Genomic DNA, 17,485 nt, shown 5'->3' with positions numbered 1-17,485 from the left:
GTGGAACGTTCTGAGTTACGGCGTAGAGTTTGCAAAAAGGGAATAAGGCAGTGGGGCTTGAACACAGGCTCAAAACTGATCAACCCCGGGGCAAACCCCAGTCTTTCACCTCTACACTATACACCACGTGCATACAGGTGTAGCACACAAAACCGACGTCGCGCCGAAGCATTCACACGCCTCGCGTGTGATACAGCTGTCAGAAATGTTGATACAGCGCCTGCTGTATCAACACGCACGTTGATACAGCCTCGGCGACAGCAGTGAGACTCTATGTACGGATGGGGACTCATCAAATCTTTTTCATCAGTCCTCATCCTCATTCGACAAAAATGAGGAATCATAGACCTCTGATGAAATTCAAGACTTGATCATCCCTTGCAACGAGAGAGGCTGGGTATGATGCTCATCCTGAAGAGGTTCATAAGTGAGCAATGATTGAGAAAGTCGAGTCCCAGAGCCCATCCCTATTCCCTTATTCATCAGACAACTTGAGATGCAGCTTTGTTCGTGTTTGAAGTGCACTCAGCATTCCTGGAAAGACACCAGCGGTCAGGTTCGAGTAGGAAGGTTTCAATCAAAGTCAACCAGAAATAAACACCTCCAAGAGGATGAGAGAAGGCCTGTGACTGTGAAGAAAAAAGCTGTAGAGAAACCACCGTCAACTTCATCCGACCACACCAGCAATTCAGGTAGCTGCTCTAGTAACGATAGAGTGCCAGTTGCAGACTATACCCGTGAGTACATACATACGTGAAGAAAGTCATTGATAAGTCGAAATCACTAATGACAATACCTGTTTAGTTATTGTATTGGTATTCATTGCTTGGCTTCATTTATTCTGCAATGTGAGTTTGCAAAACTGTCGAATTGCGCGAGATTGAATCGTGAAGATCATCGAAGGTGGTCAGAGGATACCAGCCGGGATTGATATTGGACCTCTGATACGAAAGGACACTCGAACTATTATCAAGCAGCTCAATCTTACCCCCACCCTGATTCAACTGATCTGCTGTCCTTCTTGCTTCAAAATATACACTCCTCGATCCGCACCGATTTTCTGTACTTACCAGCGCGCATCAGATGCTGACGAGTGTGGCGAGCCACTTTTCGAAACGAAGACAACGTTTGGAGCCATTAAAGACAAAGGCCAGAGCAGCATAGGATCGTCCTCAACTCGTCCTTTCAACTTCTTTTCCTCAACTGAGATACCACGATGTGTATATGTAACACAAGATCTTTTAACGTGGATCACCTGGTTTCTTGGAAGGCCTGAAGTAGAATCAGACATTGATAACTGGACTAGCGTGTTGTCAGCTTCTGAAGGACCTGCCATATACGACGTTCAGCAATCTCCAGCTTGGGAGAGTCTTGACTGGAATGAGCCCAATCTCAAAAGCTCAGCTCCATCAATTCGACTAGTCTTCAGTGTCTTCATTGATTGGTTTAATCCCTGGGGTAACAAGATCGCCGGAAAGAAAGCGTCAATTGGCCTAGAAGCTCTCAATTGTCTCAACCTTCCAATCCAAAGTCGATGGAAAACAACAAACACGTGCATTGCTGGTATAATTCCTGGGCCTCGCGAACCCAACAACGTCACTATAAGCCATGTCCTAGACCCATTCATGGAGCAACTCTTGATACTCGACAAAGGTACAATCATTTCTACACATCAATATCCAAAAGGACGAGTCGTTCAAGTTAAGATCCTTCCTTTGATTGCGGATATCGTGGCCGCTCACAAAGTTGCTGGATTTGCATCTCATTCACATACATATTTCTGTGCATTGTGCTATTGTACAAGGAAGGATGTAAAGCAACTGAGAATTGGACGGCTTCGAAAGAAGGACGAAACTTTGGCGCAAGCGTTGAAATGGAAAGATTCAAAGACATCCGAAGAACAGGACAAGATCACGAAAGCCACTGGACTCTGATGGTCGGAGCTCAATCAACTTCCTTCCCGAGACCCAGTTATGCATGTACCACTTGGAGTCATGCATAACTGGTTCAAAGGGGTACTCCAGCATCACTTCCGGAAGCGGTGGGGTTTCGAAAACGAATACAACGCTTCTACGTCAGCCAGCAAAGCTCCGATCCCTCGTCCAGACGAGAGTGATTCAGAAGATATCGGGTTCAACATGAAAACTGATGAAGATACCTGGTCCGATGACTTTGATCTAAAAAAAGGGTCTAAGTTGCCTCTCTTCACCACCAAAGAGCGTGATCATATTCAACAAGCACTGAGGCAAACAGTATTACCATCAGGCATTACAAAAATTCCGAAAAATCTTGGTCAAGTGTCACACGGAAAACTGAAGGCATCCCAGTGGCATTCTTTATTTTCCATCTGTTTACCTCTCGCGATTTTTGATCTTTTAATCATCGATGTTAATGACTTCAAGGAGATTTCGAACCGTGCTCTCATCCTGGACAACATATCTGCTTTGATTTCATGCACCAACATTGTTGCTTCAAAAGCGGTGACAGAACAAGACTGCGCGAAGTTTGAGAAGCTATACAATCATTATGGATCGACGTCTAAGGCCTTATTTAATGAACTTCGAATTACACCCAACCATCACTACGCCCTACATATACCAGATCAACTTCGATATTGGGGTCCATTGATGGGCATCTCTGAGTTTGCCGGAGAAAGGATGAATGGGATACTTCAAAAACTCAAGACAAATCGACATCTAAGTAAGTCACGTTGATCAGAAGTTGACCACATTTTCAACTCGCACTTACATACATCCCTCTGCATCCAGATCAGATGGATGGGACTATGATGCGTAAAACGTGCGAACTGCAGCGTTTGCAGGCGAGTCATCAAATTGAAGTAACTGTCGAACCGAAAAAAAAAACACCAAGCTCAGCAAAGATTGAGCTCACAGATATCATGTATCTCCGGTTGTTGAACCATCTACGTACCATTTACCCACATATTCGCCACTACGAAATGCTCCCCCATCCACCTTCATCTTCAGTCCTACAAACCCGAGCAATACCAGTCGCAGTCCATCACTGCTCTAAATACCTCCGAATCTCACTTATGGCCCCGAATAATTTAATCTTTTACTGGGAAGCCGGGGTACGAAAGTACGGATTTGTCAAACAAATCTACAAGTTAACTACCACGGGGTCCATCAAACCCCAAACTCTAGTGTGGGTCGCACCAATCACAAATCTTTACCCAAAGATTCGGACCGAAAGTTCTTCTACCGCATTTTGACTACAACTTTCACATCTCCGATGCGTGGTTGGAACAGCTGTACAGGACGAGGAATTGTACATATTTCTCAAACCAAAGAAGATTACTGGCGTGGCTGCCTATTGCAATCTTCCTCCTCATACTTTTGCAATTCCTGAAGGTGGAATCATCCTCCGCTCTATTGAGCTGAACTTGCTTGATCCTCATCTTGTAAAGGACAACAAAGTCGTAAATTCATATGGCTCTCTGGAAGAGGATACGGAAATGCAGATTGATTTAACAGAAAAAGAAATTGGTAATTTCATTGGCACTCTGGACGAGGATGTGGAAATGGAGGATGCTTAGGCTTCTTGGGTCATGTACATATTTCGCTTCATTTTTCATTTCCATCATCTATGTAAATACTGTAAATACTATCTTCTTACTTCTTGTGAATTGTGAATAAATGTGAATGAATCATAAGTGCTACTTTCATGTAATTAATCGACCACCATGGTAAGAAATCGCCTCGATAAAGTGCCGCATCGGAACTTGTGCATCTAAATCCATATTGTAGAAATAAATATACGCGGCGAAGAAGTCATTTATATGAAAATGAATTGGTGACTCACGGCTGCAGAGGTAAGTTAGATAGGTAAAAACAAGTACCCCAGGATGGCCACAAATCGGGACCAAAGATACGCTAGAGCCAGCGTGAGCTTGAATTCAAAATTGAAAACGGTTGTTGTGAAACCCATGCCAAATGAAATAGTGAGAGTCCAAGTAGGTCTTATAACACTGAGGGCCCCTTCAATATGGAAAAGGTGGGTTTTGACGGTCCATCGATAAGATAATAAAGTTGCCAGGCGTAGGACGACGTCCAAAGTGATGTTCACGGGGTGGCTTAGAAACTTTGATGAAAAGGTCCAAATCGAACTTTCCCTTGAATAGGAACCCTCAGCATGGGCATCAAAAAGCGACATCTTCGCTCTGATACGATTAAACTTGGTGTAGAGGAAGCCAGAGTCAAGGTTTAAAGTAGCCAAAGTCACGTTTTTCTGACTTTTAAGCGAAGATATGAAGATGTTGGGTACCAACCTTTTACTATTTCGTAAATAATGTTGGGTACCAACCTTTTACTATTTTGTAAATCAAAAGGAAACGTCATTAGGTATTTGTGAAAGTTCTACAATTAACGTCTACAATTGTCTCCGGCTCGGTAGGTCCATCACTGAGGTCGACAAATCTTTTGAGAGATAGGGGGTGACCAAATGCTCCTTTTTCCGTATAAATATCAAGGCTTTGTGCCTATCCTTTCTTGATTATACCATCCCAGAATCTTGTCATCCCAAAAAGAAACTTACCACACTTGATTATTCATCCAAAATGCCAGTTTCATGGGCCAACCTACCGCGTGGAATATTGTCGAGAATATTTCAATTTCTTCCCAATTGGTTCAACGGGGTGCATCGCGTCCTTCTTACACAAGTCTGTAAGCATTGGTATGACGAAGGCATCTATGTGTGAGTTAACATCATCCACAATATGATATATGTCTGTAAGACTTACATTTCAAATATTAGTTGTTGGAAAAATCTCGAGATTTACGGATTGGTGAACACCATCAAACTTAATAAGATCGCTTTTGCTCGGCCAGACCTTGCAGCAATGACCACCGAGCTTGAAATATACAATGTGAAATGGTATGAGTTTTCAGAAGAACATTGGATGTCGATACCTCCCAAGGAAAAAGGCTCTGCTGCCAATTTTGTTTGGCCAGACTTTTATTGCTTCTCATGGACCCCCAACTGTGGTGGTGCGTATCTTATGTAGCTGTGTTAAACCTTTGTACGTGGTACTCAAGTCTTGTAATCACTTTGATTCGCACTTGCTGATTACAAGGTCTGATCCATCCATCTCTCAATAGATTTCAATCGTTGGTTCCAGTGTCTTCTTTGAACAATAGTGATCGTCTGTATGGGTGTGAATGAATGAATGTCAATGAAAATGAAGTACGATTTGAAAAGTAGGATTGAGATTGGAAATGCAATGAAACGCTTCCACGAGAGTTCCACAAGGGACGATTGAGATTGGAAATGTTCCCCCATGAGACGTTTGAGGTTGTCCACTGCGCGTCTTCGCGTATAAAGAAGCAAAAGCTTCGTATAGATGGGCTTCAATCCACCCACATCTATTAGATTTTCAATACCAAATTTCAATCCACCCCCATCTGTTTCCCCGTTATAATATAATCCCCGCTATTGGCTATAACTCGTAGCTATTTTTTGATATACGTCCATCAAATCACTAGTTTTACATCATGAGTCAAGGGATGCATTGGGGAAATCTCCCCAAACACATCCTGGCGAACATCTTTGCATACGTTCCAGATCGTTACTACGGCATCCACCGCGTGGGTCTCACCCTCGTGTGCAAGAACTGGCACAGTGCTATGATCCGAGAGTGAGTTTTGTGCACTATGATTTGGTAGAGTAGATGCCGTGCTAACGTGTGTTTTTGTAGGGCATGGAAACAAATTGAAGTCCATGGGTTGGTGGCTTTAGTCAAACTCAACATGGCTGCTCTGGAACATCCAGAACTCACGCGTATGACCAGATTGGTTCTCGTGCATGATACGAATAGATTGGCTCGAATGAATGCATGGCATTGGGATTGTATACCAGCTACCCAGAAAGGATATGTCATGAATTTTGTTTGGCCCAGGGAATATTTTCCCAAACGCTGGTTTTCCAACGCGGAGGTGTACTACATTGGCTAGTCGTATTCTCATATTCTAGCTAGTTAGGCTCGTCTTTTTTTTATATGACTCGGTATTTTTCTTTTGTATGACTCAAGTTTCTTTTTTGAAGTGACTCTTATGTGCGCGATGTAGGGTTCTTTTTTGTTCTTTTTTGTGTACGATGTTAATTGCTTGATCACTGAGAAAAGAAACATATCCAAATTTGAACTATGTGCACTATGAACAGCTATATACTACTACGTTCTTTCACATTATCTACACTATGAACAAAAACAAAGACTCGACATGGAAAATTGCGACTGCTTGAGATTATTTACACTATGAACAACTATAGACACTATGACCATAAAAAACAGAGCCTCAGGTAGCTGGGATAGAAACTGTATAGCCAATGGCCAAAACAAAAGCTAGGGGTCAGAATTCAATGAGAGAGAGGGATGTGAGTTAAGAAAGAAGCAGTCTTGACATACCTTAGATTCAGTCCTCATCAATGATCATGGCAGACTTGTCACCTTGATCATCTCGTTGATCCTTCTTGGATGATTCATCACCAGAGGAAGGGATTTTATGCTTAGTAGGGTCAAAATCTTCATCCACTTCTGAGCCTTTGTCTTCCTCAGAGTCAAGAAAATCGTCATCTTCAAATTCTCCTTCCTCATAACAGGCTTCATCTTCATCTTCGCCCGAAGTGTCGCTCAAGTGGATGCTGGTTCCTTCGTCTGTATCAACGTCGCTGCCTTTAGCTTTAGCTTTACCTTTACCACGAGGATCTTCATCTTCCTCGGATGCAGACGAAGATGAAGACGTTTCGACAGGATCCAGAGCGTAAGGAGCCGATATCTTCTCATAATATTTTTTGATAAACTTTGAATCACTCAATTTTTCGCCGGGATGGGTGTGGGGTTTCTGGAGTAATGACTTTTTAGCATTAGGGAGGAATATCACCTTGTCCGTCTTAACAAGTGTATATTTGAGATGCTGTGGGAGTGAATTGAAGTAAGTTGGTGACAAAGTATCAAGCAAGCAACGTTGAGGTGGACGGATAAATGTTGACTTTCTGGGCAATATTGGTACCTTCCTGGTACGAAATTGAGTCGGTTTGATGAGAGCTGGGTTGGCATTGGCGATTTCTTGATCCAAACGGCGCAGTAATTGAGTCGCGTTCTCGGAACGATAAGCTAACTTCTTGATAATCCAGTAATTACCATCTTTACTGGGCTCGTCGTCACTATGAGACACAATATCCTCCAAGAAGTTCTTATAACGTTGCTGATAATTCATGGCGGTAGCAAAAGCCAAGCGATGATTTCGAAGCTAAACAAACATCAAGTCAGCATGATGTCCAAGATGAACGAAGATTCAGTACGTACACGTCTTCTACCTGTTTGTGCAGCCTTACGTGCCGCATCCTCTGCACACTTCCCAGCTTCCTTCAATTCTTTCTTGAACTTTCCAGCCATAAGATAATGTACATAGTGATCGTAAATTTGAATTAAAAGTGGAACATTGTTGATATAACTCTCATCCATGTTTGCAGTGTCAAACGCTCCACCGGCAGCGACTTGGCGAAATGCCAAAATCGCACTGATTCTACAGGCGGAGTTGAGAAGTGAATCGGTTGCTTCACTCAGGTCTGGTCCCCAACGTCGAAGACCTAGCTTAGCAAGACTGGCATGAATGAACAGTATGTGTATATCTTTGAGATGGAGAGTCCCACGACCGGCCTTTTGAGTAAGTTGTTTGTCCTTTAGAGTGGTAATTTCGTTGTGTGCGATGAGGGCGAGTGAATTTGCATTCTGAGCGACGCTTTCAATCTCAGCTTGTGTGGTGAACCGGGAATAGAACTCCTTCAATGTCTTCGGATCTGGCGCCTCTGGAACTGCACCCTTGTCTACCAGACCCCAGAGAACTTGGATTGTCAAAAAGAGCGCGTCCTGAGTATCGTAAATGGTATCAGTATTTGACTTCTTTCGACAACAACTACATACAAAGTGCTTACCTTGACAGGCTTGACATTATCATCCAACTCACACTCCAGCAGCTGGCAAGGGTGTCGCTTCGGAGTCGGAGGTTTTACCTTCTTGCTGGATTTTGAGACAGTTCTGATTGGAGTGGATGCAGATCGAACAGGTGTTGGGTGCTTCTTAGACGATGGCCTTGTAGGTGTTTCTGAATACTTCCTCGAAGTGGAGGCTTTGTTGGAGATGGTTTCCTCTGAGAAAGTAGTCGTTGCCTTTCGAGAAGATGACGAAGCCTTCGACTTCTTGTCCATCTTCATCTCATTGAGCTGGTTTCGAAGTAGAGCAATATCTTCATCTTTTGATTCAACTTGACTTTTAAGTTCGGCGAGCTGGCTAGCGACAAAAGCTTTGAGTTCGGAAGATAAGTTTTCCGACATGATTCAGGGATTGAAGACAGAGATAGAAGAGTTTGATAAAGCTAGAAGACTTTCGACCACCAAGAGGTATTCGACAGAAATAGTATGATATTTGACAGAAGTTAAACGATTAACCAAGATTGAACAAATACCAAAGGATACTACTAAAGGGAAAAGGGAACTGAAGCTGAGGGGGAAGTGATGGTTTGACTGGGTTCTTAAGATGGACACTGCAGGTGTTCGAGCGGCGTGTTTACGTGTTTACATTCCGAATATGTCATCGCAGCTCCATGGGATTATCCCTTGATACTCGGATTTTGGGATTAGCCCTTGATACTCGGATTTTGGGATTAGCCCTTGATACTCGGATTTTGGGATTGGCCCTTGATACTCGGATTTTCAAGATGTATAATGTACAAAAATGAATATGATCGAGGAGTGTGGGAAAAAGTGAGGTGTAGCAGACAAGAGCAGACAGGATCGGGTGTCGCAGTTGCTGTTGCACACACTGTACCACGCGCTGTTTCCCACGCGGAGTCTGTGTATACGTCAGCGCGACGTAACATTTGTTACGTCAGCTGTATGCACGTGGTGATACCAACCACAAGAAGAAACCCCGTATGTCACACCATGATGCTTTCGAATCGTACTTCCATTTGTTTCTTTCAACTTTCTTGACTTTGTTCTTGGTTTTTAAGTCTTCAAGGAAATCGATCGCTTCACTTGGCTTTGGTTTTTCGATTTCATTTACACTTTATCTTTTGATCATTAACTTTAGAAAACAACATCCGCCTCATCATCATCATCTCTTATATTTTTATCTTGAACTCTTAGGTGTTTGTTTCTTTAACCTTGAAGGAAGTTTATGTTTATCAATCTCCATCTTATCATTTACAAACCAATTCCATTCAACTCATTATTTCAAACCGATCTTAATCAGTTTGATGTCTTTAGCATCCACTTTAATCAGTTGTTTTGATCTTCAAATGGCTATCTTAATCTCATTTTCGACCATCTCAAGTTTTTTATCTATTTTGACTTTAGATTTGATCATGAGTAAAAACTTGGGAATCGGTTTAGCTTGGAGAGACAGTTCGACACCGATTGCAATCGGTGTCGAACAAACCGCTTCACCACCGCCTCTGCAGCCGTTCTCAAACGGTTGCGAGATGCAGCTCGTTCCAGAAGCGGTCGTGGAACGGGGTCCGAAACGGTTTCGGCGAACCCGGTTCCACACCTTCCTGGGCGGTTCTGGTGACGAAGCCTTTGAAATCGTCACAGGAACCGGCCGAGGCCGAGGACCATTACCCCCTGGTGTATGGGTTATCATCATTTCAAATGAGTCCTGTGAAAGGATTTCGTACAAACCATGTGTGTTCCCAGGACCCTGGAAAACTCCTACCGAGGCTCAAGTTGTGGGCGCGTGTTTTGAAAAGTCAGGCGCACCGGTGCGCCTGTTTTCACAAAAAAAATTGCCTTGCACCCCTGTGCGACGGTGCGACGCACCCTCGTCTCGAGTCTCTTTGTTTTAGATAAAAGCAGCGGAATACATATATTTCATCATACAAACTTGTACATTATTATGGATGAAATTTTTATCAGACAGGATAAATTGAGAAATTTCATAGGAAATCATTTGAAGAGATCATTGGCACTCCAGGCCACTCCAGGACTGTCTGGAACATCCATAACATGCAACTCTTGAGCCAGACTAGATGAACAACTTTTCTCAAATAATCGGAAATCAAAGATGGAAGTGATAAATCCAGTTTCTTCCACATAAAGACTGGAATAAATAGGGTCCAGATGAGCGAATACACCTTCAAAATATTCCAATTCTTCGGCCAGGCCCAAGTCTTGCTCAGCAAGAGCTTCTTCAGTATTGATATCGCTTTTCAAAGCTTGTTTTTTGGCCTGAGGGCCCTTGTTTGGAGTTGGGCAGACTCCACTTGGAGCTGTTTGGACCTGACATTGAAGTATGTGAGAGGGAGCTGAAGAAAAAAAATCTGCCTGTTGGCACTGGCAGGTTTAGGATCCCTTGCAGCTCATCCCTGTCGCACCCCACGCACCCCCTTTTTTGGCTCCTTGGGTGCGACAGGTGCGTCGCAGGGTGCTTCCGCACCCCTGTGCAGTGCACCCACCCTGGTGCCCACAACTTGAACCGAGGCGTCTGATGAAACCTGTTTTTCAGTTTTTGGGCTCCACACAACACACCACTCCTTCCCTCAAGGTCCAGAGCACTTCAAAGGATGCGCATAGAGTAGGGCTATCAAACACGCCTACTCCGCGGCTCTCAACTTCGCTCAATTGGGCGCAAAATCAATTGGCACAAAATTCTTCCGTGCCTCAGAGGCCTGATCCTAACATTCAATTTTGAGGCTGTTTTTGACTGTTACATCCAATTATCTCCGGAAGTATAGGTGCTACAAGACTAAAAGCTAGCTCAAATGAAAGCCTTGTATATCACTCACATTTTGCACTACTGTAGGTCTCTTGAATGTGATGTTTAGTGCCCAAAAGCCTTGCCAACAAGATGTCGGGTTTTGCATCAGATGCCTCAGTAGGCGCTTTCCAGGGTCTTGTGTTACCTGTTACTGAGCCACTAAGTGTCGAACAAGGAATGGGTTACACAGCGGGAATGAATCACAGCCCCCATCTACTGGGCTCTGGCAGGCCAGAACTTGAGTTTCCAAAAGATTTCACCAAAACATTATGCTAGCTTCAGAGAAGCTTCAAAAGAGCTTAAGATGATGCCTGCAAAAATCTGAACAGGTCTCCAGACCAAAGAGGCCAGTAATTACATGGCTGCACATGTGTAGTAACATGTAATCAAGAAGCCAGATGGCTTCCATATGGCCACATGGAAACCTATATCCTGAGGGCCAGTGATTACACGGTTCTGTACATGTGGAGATACATGTAGTTGTCATGTCATATGGTTTCCATGTGGCCACATGGAAACCTATATCTGTGGACTCAGAGCCCAATCAACCTGTACATGTGGAGTTACATGTAATTGTCATGTCATATGGTTTCCATGTGGCCTCATGGAAACCTCCTGTACAAGTGGAGTTGCATGTAATTGTCATGTCATATGGTTTCCATGAGGCCTCATGGAAACCTCCTGTACAAGTGGAGTTACATGTAATTGTCATGCAATATGGTTTCCATGAGGCCTCATGGAAACCTCCTGTACAAGTGGAGTTACATGTAATTGTCATGTCATATGGTTTTTATGTGACCACATGGAAACCATATGCTTCAAATTTATACATGACCAAGTCAAAACTTGTTGTGACAATTGAGAGCAGGAGAGAATAACATAGACTGGGCCCATAATTGATTCCTTGATGTCAGATGAATGCATGTGAGTTGTGCTGGGTCATATGTCCAGCTGAAGCTATATTGAAGCTTGATTGACAACATATTGAAGCTTCCATGAAATCTTTCTGAATTTTTCATGAATTTCTCATGAAGTAAGTGGTAGGCTCTGGCCTGCCAGAGCCCAGTAGATGGGGGCTGTGAATAGGGGTTGGGCAAAGAAGCAACCAACCGGTTTTGCTCTGTTGTGAAGTAAGTGGAAAACAGCCAAAGATGGCCGAGATCAACTGGGTGCAGGTTTCACAGATCCCTTGCTGTGCCAGGTTACCCAAAGAGACCCAAAGCAGTCTTTGGGTCTCATTTTTCTCCTCCAGAAGCTTTTGCACCTTTCACAGGAGCGCCTGGGGATCTGTCTATGGAGAAAAGGGGGCGTTTTCATGGCTTCCAGCAGGGCAAGTTCCTTTTTGCTGTAAGACTTTTGAATGGTTAGAGCTTTAACGTGATCTAGAGGGACTTCATACTGGTCTGTTTTTTTGCAAAGCAAAAAGTGGGATAAAAGTGTTGGTTTGTTTTAGTTGGCTTTAATATTACAGCTATTCTGGAAATTCATGTCTTACTCCAAAGTTCTTTTTTTGCACTTAAGGTTTACACTAAAATACTGTCAGTACAGTGCTGTACATAGTCCAATCTGAGTTACCTCCAGTCCCTGTAGAAGCGGAACCTAAAGATGGCTGAGCATTAGGTTTCCCCCTGGCCTTCCACCACCTAGAGGCTAGGATACAAACCAAATGGATTGGTGGTAGACCATTCAGTAGGCCATTCACCAACCGATCCTCTCATCAAATCAAAGATCAATCAATCAACATCCATCCTCACCCAACTCATCACAAACTTTCCAATTCAGCGCTTCCGTTCAAGCAATCACAACCATGCAATGACCTACCATGTTGACCGGTTCAAACACTACGTGGATCAACGGAGTATCTTGGGACCAAACTCACATAGCACCATTAATTCTCAATCCAGACCATCCAAGGCAGGAGGTCTGGCATTAAAAGCAAGGGTGCCACTATACTATACCGGTATGAGTATAGTTGGGTATAGTATAGTTTAACTTGTACTACACTATACCCAGTATAGTATAGTTGGAACTATACTCTTCTCAACTATACTCAGTATAGTATTAATTGATCAACTATACATGGACAAGGGTTACACAAGTTTTCCATCAGCATGTTCAACTATACTGCACAGTATAGTATAGTATAGATGATTATAGTTGTACTATACTATACCGAGTATAGTTCAAGTATAGTATAGTTGAACTATACTATACCGAGTATAGTCACAGTATAGTATAGTATAGTAGTGTCTCACCTGTGACTCTTCAACAGCAAGGCATCTTACCATCCCCCTCAATTTTTGCTCCAAAATCCCCTCCCCAACATTATTTATCTCACTTCAATGCAATGCTGAGATTGCTGCAACAGGGATAGTTGTATCATAGGTGTATTGTAGCGCAGTTGCGATATCACTATAGGCATATGCTTATATTGTGTGAGCACTACGCTATGAGAAATAGGGCAGTGGGATATCGGCCGGGCAGATACGATACCGCTGTGATCTCTGATATTTATCGGCAATAGTTGTTACATACGCCAGTTTCTAGAAGTGCCAAAGAGTGACACCAGCTTTCCATTAAGTCCTATTACGTCCTTTTTAGTGAACCACGCTTCACCAGCATCCAGTCCATCAACCACCACCGTCAACTTTGCCCAGTCCACCAATTCATTCAATTTACTTCCTCAACCAACACGGCATCTGCCACCGTTTCAAAGAGGATCATGATTAGGTAGGTATGTGTTGGAAAGTTTGGTTCCTTCAACATTGTTCTCAAATGTTTTGTTAAATTTTTCAGGTTCAACTTCCATTCTGTCAAATGGAGTGATTCCACTACGTCATCGATCAATTCCTACCAAACACCAGCCTCAAATATATATTGTGAGTGTTTTTGAAAGGTTTCTTCCCTCACCACATACTACTTCCAAAAACTCATCATGCTTTCCCAAGATCCTACCCAAACCAATCTATCCTTTAGTACCAGCCGCCTCACAATTCCCCAAGCCCTGCCCAGTCAACAATCTGATTGTACTTTGAGGATCCGCAGCCCCATTCGTCCCCGTCCTGGTTTCATACTTCCATGCCCTGATTCCAGAAGATCTATCTCGTGTCCTTGCTCCACATCTAGTCAAAGATCCAATTCCCGCTCACCCAGTCAAAGCTCTGATCCAGAGTTTTTGATGCTCAACTGTGATTCCAATGACTCCAATGAAGATCCTCCCTGCTCAGAGTCACCATCACCTAGTCCAGTCCGGCAAACTCGTAAGCGCTCTGGGTGTCATGTCAAGCGATCTCAAAAGAAGCCCAAGAAGAAGAAATCACACAAGGATGTAAGTGTGCTTGAGTTAAATCATCTCAATTATCTCCTATTCTGACTGTCTTAACGTAGGATGGCCAAGCAAAGGATATGGATATTGATCAAGACTCAGAACCCGAGGTCCAGCCAAATACCAATCCTTGATCAAGAAAGAGTGTAAGCAAGCGCCTAGCCAATCTATTCAGGTGTTTTCATGCTCCTCGACATCTACCTGGAGAGGTAAATTATTTCATTCTGCTTTAAATATCAAATTCATGTACTGACACAGTGTTTGATTTCAGAGAAATAAAGGTCTTCCTCCCCGTTCCTACAAGTGTTGGTTCTGCAAGTTACCCTTTACTCAAGGCCTCAACAGCTACTCTAATTCATATACTCACCGTGATGGGGCTGAAAGTCGACCCACTTGCTCGAAGCGTCATCTTGCTGATCCTGTAGTCTACAACCTCCCCAAAACCTATCAACAAGCACGTGCGGAAGAGGCTCAAGCTTCCCAGGTGTCGTCTCAAAAAGGTACCCTTGATGCTTTTGTATCAAGAGAGAAGTTCAGCTCCAAAAAGGTAAATCGTGTTTTAGTCATATGGTTGCTTCAAGAAAGGCTTGCTTGGGCTCGAATGCAAGACCCGGCGCTTCGAGCCGCATTCAATCTTTCTAACGTTTCAGCAATCATTCGCTCTTTGACTTGGGCTGCAAAGGCCGCTAAAGAGCTCTACATGGTATTGAAAAGCTCTGCCTTAACCCTCTTGAGAGTAAGTTGTTTTCTCCTCTTGTAATTCTTCATTTCGTGCCATTCTTCATTTGCTGAGTTATTTCGATTGATGTCTCATTTTTAGGACTCTGGAAGCAAATTTACCTTAGTTCATGATGTTTGGACGACCACCGGAAATAGGCATGCATTCATTGGGTTTTCAGCTACATTTGTTGACCGTAATTGGAATTTTAAGACACTTCACCTTGGTCTGAAGTTCCTTGCTTGGAGGCACTTTGGAGAATTGCTTGCTCGACCAGTCGCCTGTTTCCTTATCCGACACAACCTCCACCACCTGATTAGTATTTCAATTATATCTATCTTCCAACCTTTGTGATTAGCTAATTAGTTTCTCTTCATGTTTTCACATGCTTGCACAGACCACTGACTCGGGCAGTAACAACTTTCCAGCCGTGCTCAAGATGAGCCGTATGTTTTCTGAAGCACCTGAACCTGCGACTTGGGATTCACAGAAGAATCATGCGCGGTGCTATTGTCATAAGCTCGCTTGTGTTGTGAAAGCGGGTCTTGACTACCTCAAAGTTCCTACTGGGCACGTCAAACCAACAACCCAGCCATCTCAACCTTTGCCACATGTTGCAATTATTCCAGCTATTGAAATGAATTCTGGAGCAGATGACATTGTAATGAGTGACTCTGATGATGAATCAGGTAAGTTGTTTTCACTTGTTCAACTCACTCGCATCTTTGGTTCCTTCTGACCCTTTCTGATATTTTGTTTGTGATAATCTTGAATTTATCAAGATCATCCAGAAGATGAAGCAAGTCAAGATGGATCCGAGCATGGGTTGGATGATGATGGCCTTGATGAGTTTGATTTAGCAGCCGTATCTGCCCACATTGAGTCAGATGACCTCCCGGTTTTGGATGTACAAAAGTTCAAGACTGATGTGGTTAAGGTAGCAATTGATAAGGTAGGTATTGTTTCACATCTTTGATATGAATCCTGAAAGCTGATCTTGTACTATCATCTTCTTATATGCAGATCAATCAAGTCAGTCAGTTGACAACTCGATTGGCTGCTCGCAGGAGTCAATGGAATGTCCTTGCCAAGGAAGTTGGTTATTTTGGACCACACCCTCAACCTCCACATGCCCAACAATGGAACACTTTGTACTAGAATCAGAAGCAGATGTGTGATGCTTCGGTAGTAAGTTCATTTTATCTTATCTTATTATTACCATGTACCTCATACTCAGTCATGATTTTGCTTGCGTTTCTAGGTAGTAAACAAGATGCTCTCCGAGGACTCTGACTGCTACTTCAAGGAGATCATGATTTCCTCAAGTGAATGGACTGCGATTCCAGCTTTCAATGAAGTTTTTGAAGTCAGTGTCTCATCTTCAACTTGTATGTCATGATCACAATTGCATTAACCTTCTTCTTGTTTTGTTTCAGATATTTCAGCGTGCAACCCATTGGATGGAAGGAGATCATTCTTCTGGCGCACTACTCTTGCAGGATTACAACCAGGTTCTTGATGAACTTACCTCACTCTTGAGATCAACATCATATGCTAGTATATACCACATGATCAAGATCATGATGGTCAAGTTGAAGATCTACCAAAACAAAGCTCTTTGTTGTGATTCGGTCATATTGGCCACTGTTCTTAATCCTTGCTGCCAAACCCGCTGTTTTGATAAGCTTTACCCAGCTCATTCTGAGCGTGCTAAGAACCTTTTACGTGAATCTTTTTCACAAACTCTAGCTGAGCGTCTTGGAAAAAAAAACCCTATGCATCTCTCAACCTTCCTCTACATTGGAATCTACATCTGATTCAGTCAGCAAGTATGATGTGTATGCATCTGATACCATCCTCGACACCAATGAAAACGAAGAACTCAACATGTACACAGGTGGTAAGAAACCTGCAAAGTCAAATGACCACCTCGCATGGTGGCAGGTAAGCAACTTTTGGTGTGGTCTTTTGTTCAGTTCACTGTCACTCATACTGACTTTCTCATTACTGGTTTCTTTGTGTAATTGTATTCATCAGGAGAACTCCAGTAGCTTCCCAGTTTTGGCAACAATTGCTCGGGATTATCTTTCCCTCACTGCTACGTCCTGCTGCGAGGAACGACACTTTTCCTCGGCTGGTCGGATCCAACTAACGCTCGTAGCGGCCTGGTTTCCAAGACTATTGATCAGTCAGTGGGCTCTAGTGCTTGGATGAAGATGGATTTAGAAGTTTCTGGGGAATGGGCTGAGGCACAAGCTTTGTTGCGCAAGTACAAGTCTAAGAAAAAATGATTTTCTTATAATTTTCTATTTATCTTTCCTCACTTCTTATCTTTGTTTCCCGTCACTTCTTATCTTTGTTAATCTTGGTTATGATTGAATTTCTTTATCCCCACTCCTCAAAGCCTCACTTTGTGTTTTCTTTTCTGTCTCTTTTCTCAGTGCGCAAACACAATTCCGTCCAATACTTTATGCTCTCTTTTGTTTTCACTTCAATTTCTTCTCTGTCTTGTCTTGTATACTCTTTTGTTTTTGCCTTGTTTTCTTTTATGTCTCGTCTTTATACTCTCGTTTATTTTCACCTGAATTTCTGTTCTGGCTCGTCTTTTATACTCTCTTTTGTTTTCTTACTCAATTTCTTTTCTGTCCCTGTTTACACCTTATAGATGTCT

The 17,485-nt window shown here is 43.0% G+C and overlaps 2 protein-coding genes across 2 annotated transcripts; one reads left to right on the top strand and one right to left on the bottom strand.

Annotated features, from left to right (window-relative positions):
• Window positions 1-4,576: 4,576 nt before the first annotated feature.
• MELLADRAFT_112454 (uncharacterized protein) lies at window positions 4,577-5,185 on the top strand (the record flags this gene model as incomplete). Its single annotated transcript, XM_007416975.1, has 3 exons — window positions 4,577-4,713; window positions 4,774-5,006; window positions 5,157-5,185. 3 exons carry the CDS (start codon window positions 4,577-4,579, stop codon window positions 5,183-5,185), a joined length of 399 nt encoding a protein of 132 aa, XP_007417037.1.
• A 1,243-nt stretch (window positions 5,186-6,428) lies between these two features.
• Window positions 6,429-8,349, bottom strand: MELLADRAFT_68360 (uncharacterized protein; the record flags this gene model as incomplete). Its single annotated transcript, XM_007416921.1, has 4 exons — window positions 6,429-7,265; window positions 7,457-7,931; window positions 7,983-8,053; window positions 8,080-8,349. The coding sequence occupies 4 exons, from the start codon at window positions 8,347-8,349 to the stop codon at window positions 6,429-6,431; spliced, it is 1,653 nt and encodes a 550-aa protein (XP_007416983.1).
• Window positions 8,350-17,485: the final 9,136 nt, after the last annotated feature.

The sequence above is a fragment of the Melampsora larici-populina genome, assembly GCF_000204055.1.
Source record: "Melampsora larici-populina 98AG31 unplaced genomic scaffold MELLAscaffold_66, whole genome shotgun sequence".
In the NCBI taxonomy this organism is placed as follows: Eukaryota; Fungi; Basidiomycota; class Pucciniomycetes; order Pucciniales; family Melampsoraceae; genus Melampsora; species Melampsora laricis-populina.
The sequence above is the reverse complement of the archived record's forward strand: the minus strand, read 5'-3'. Positions and strand labels throughout refer to the sequence as shown.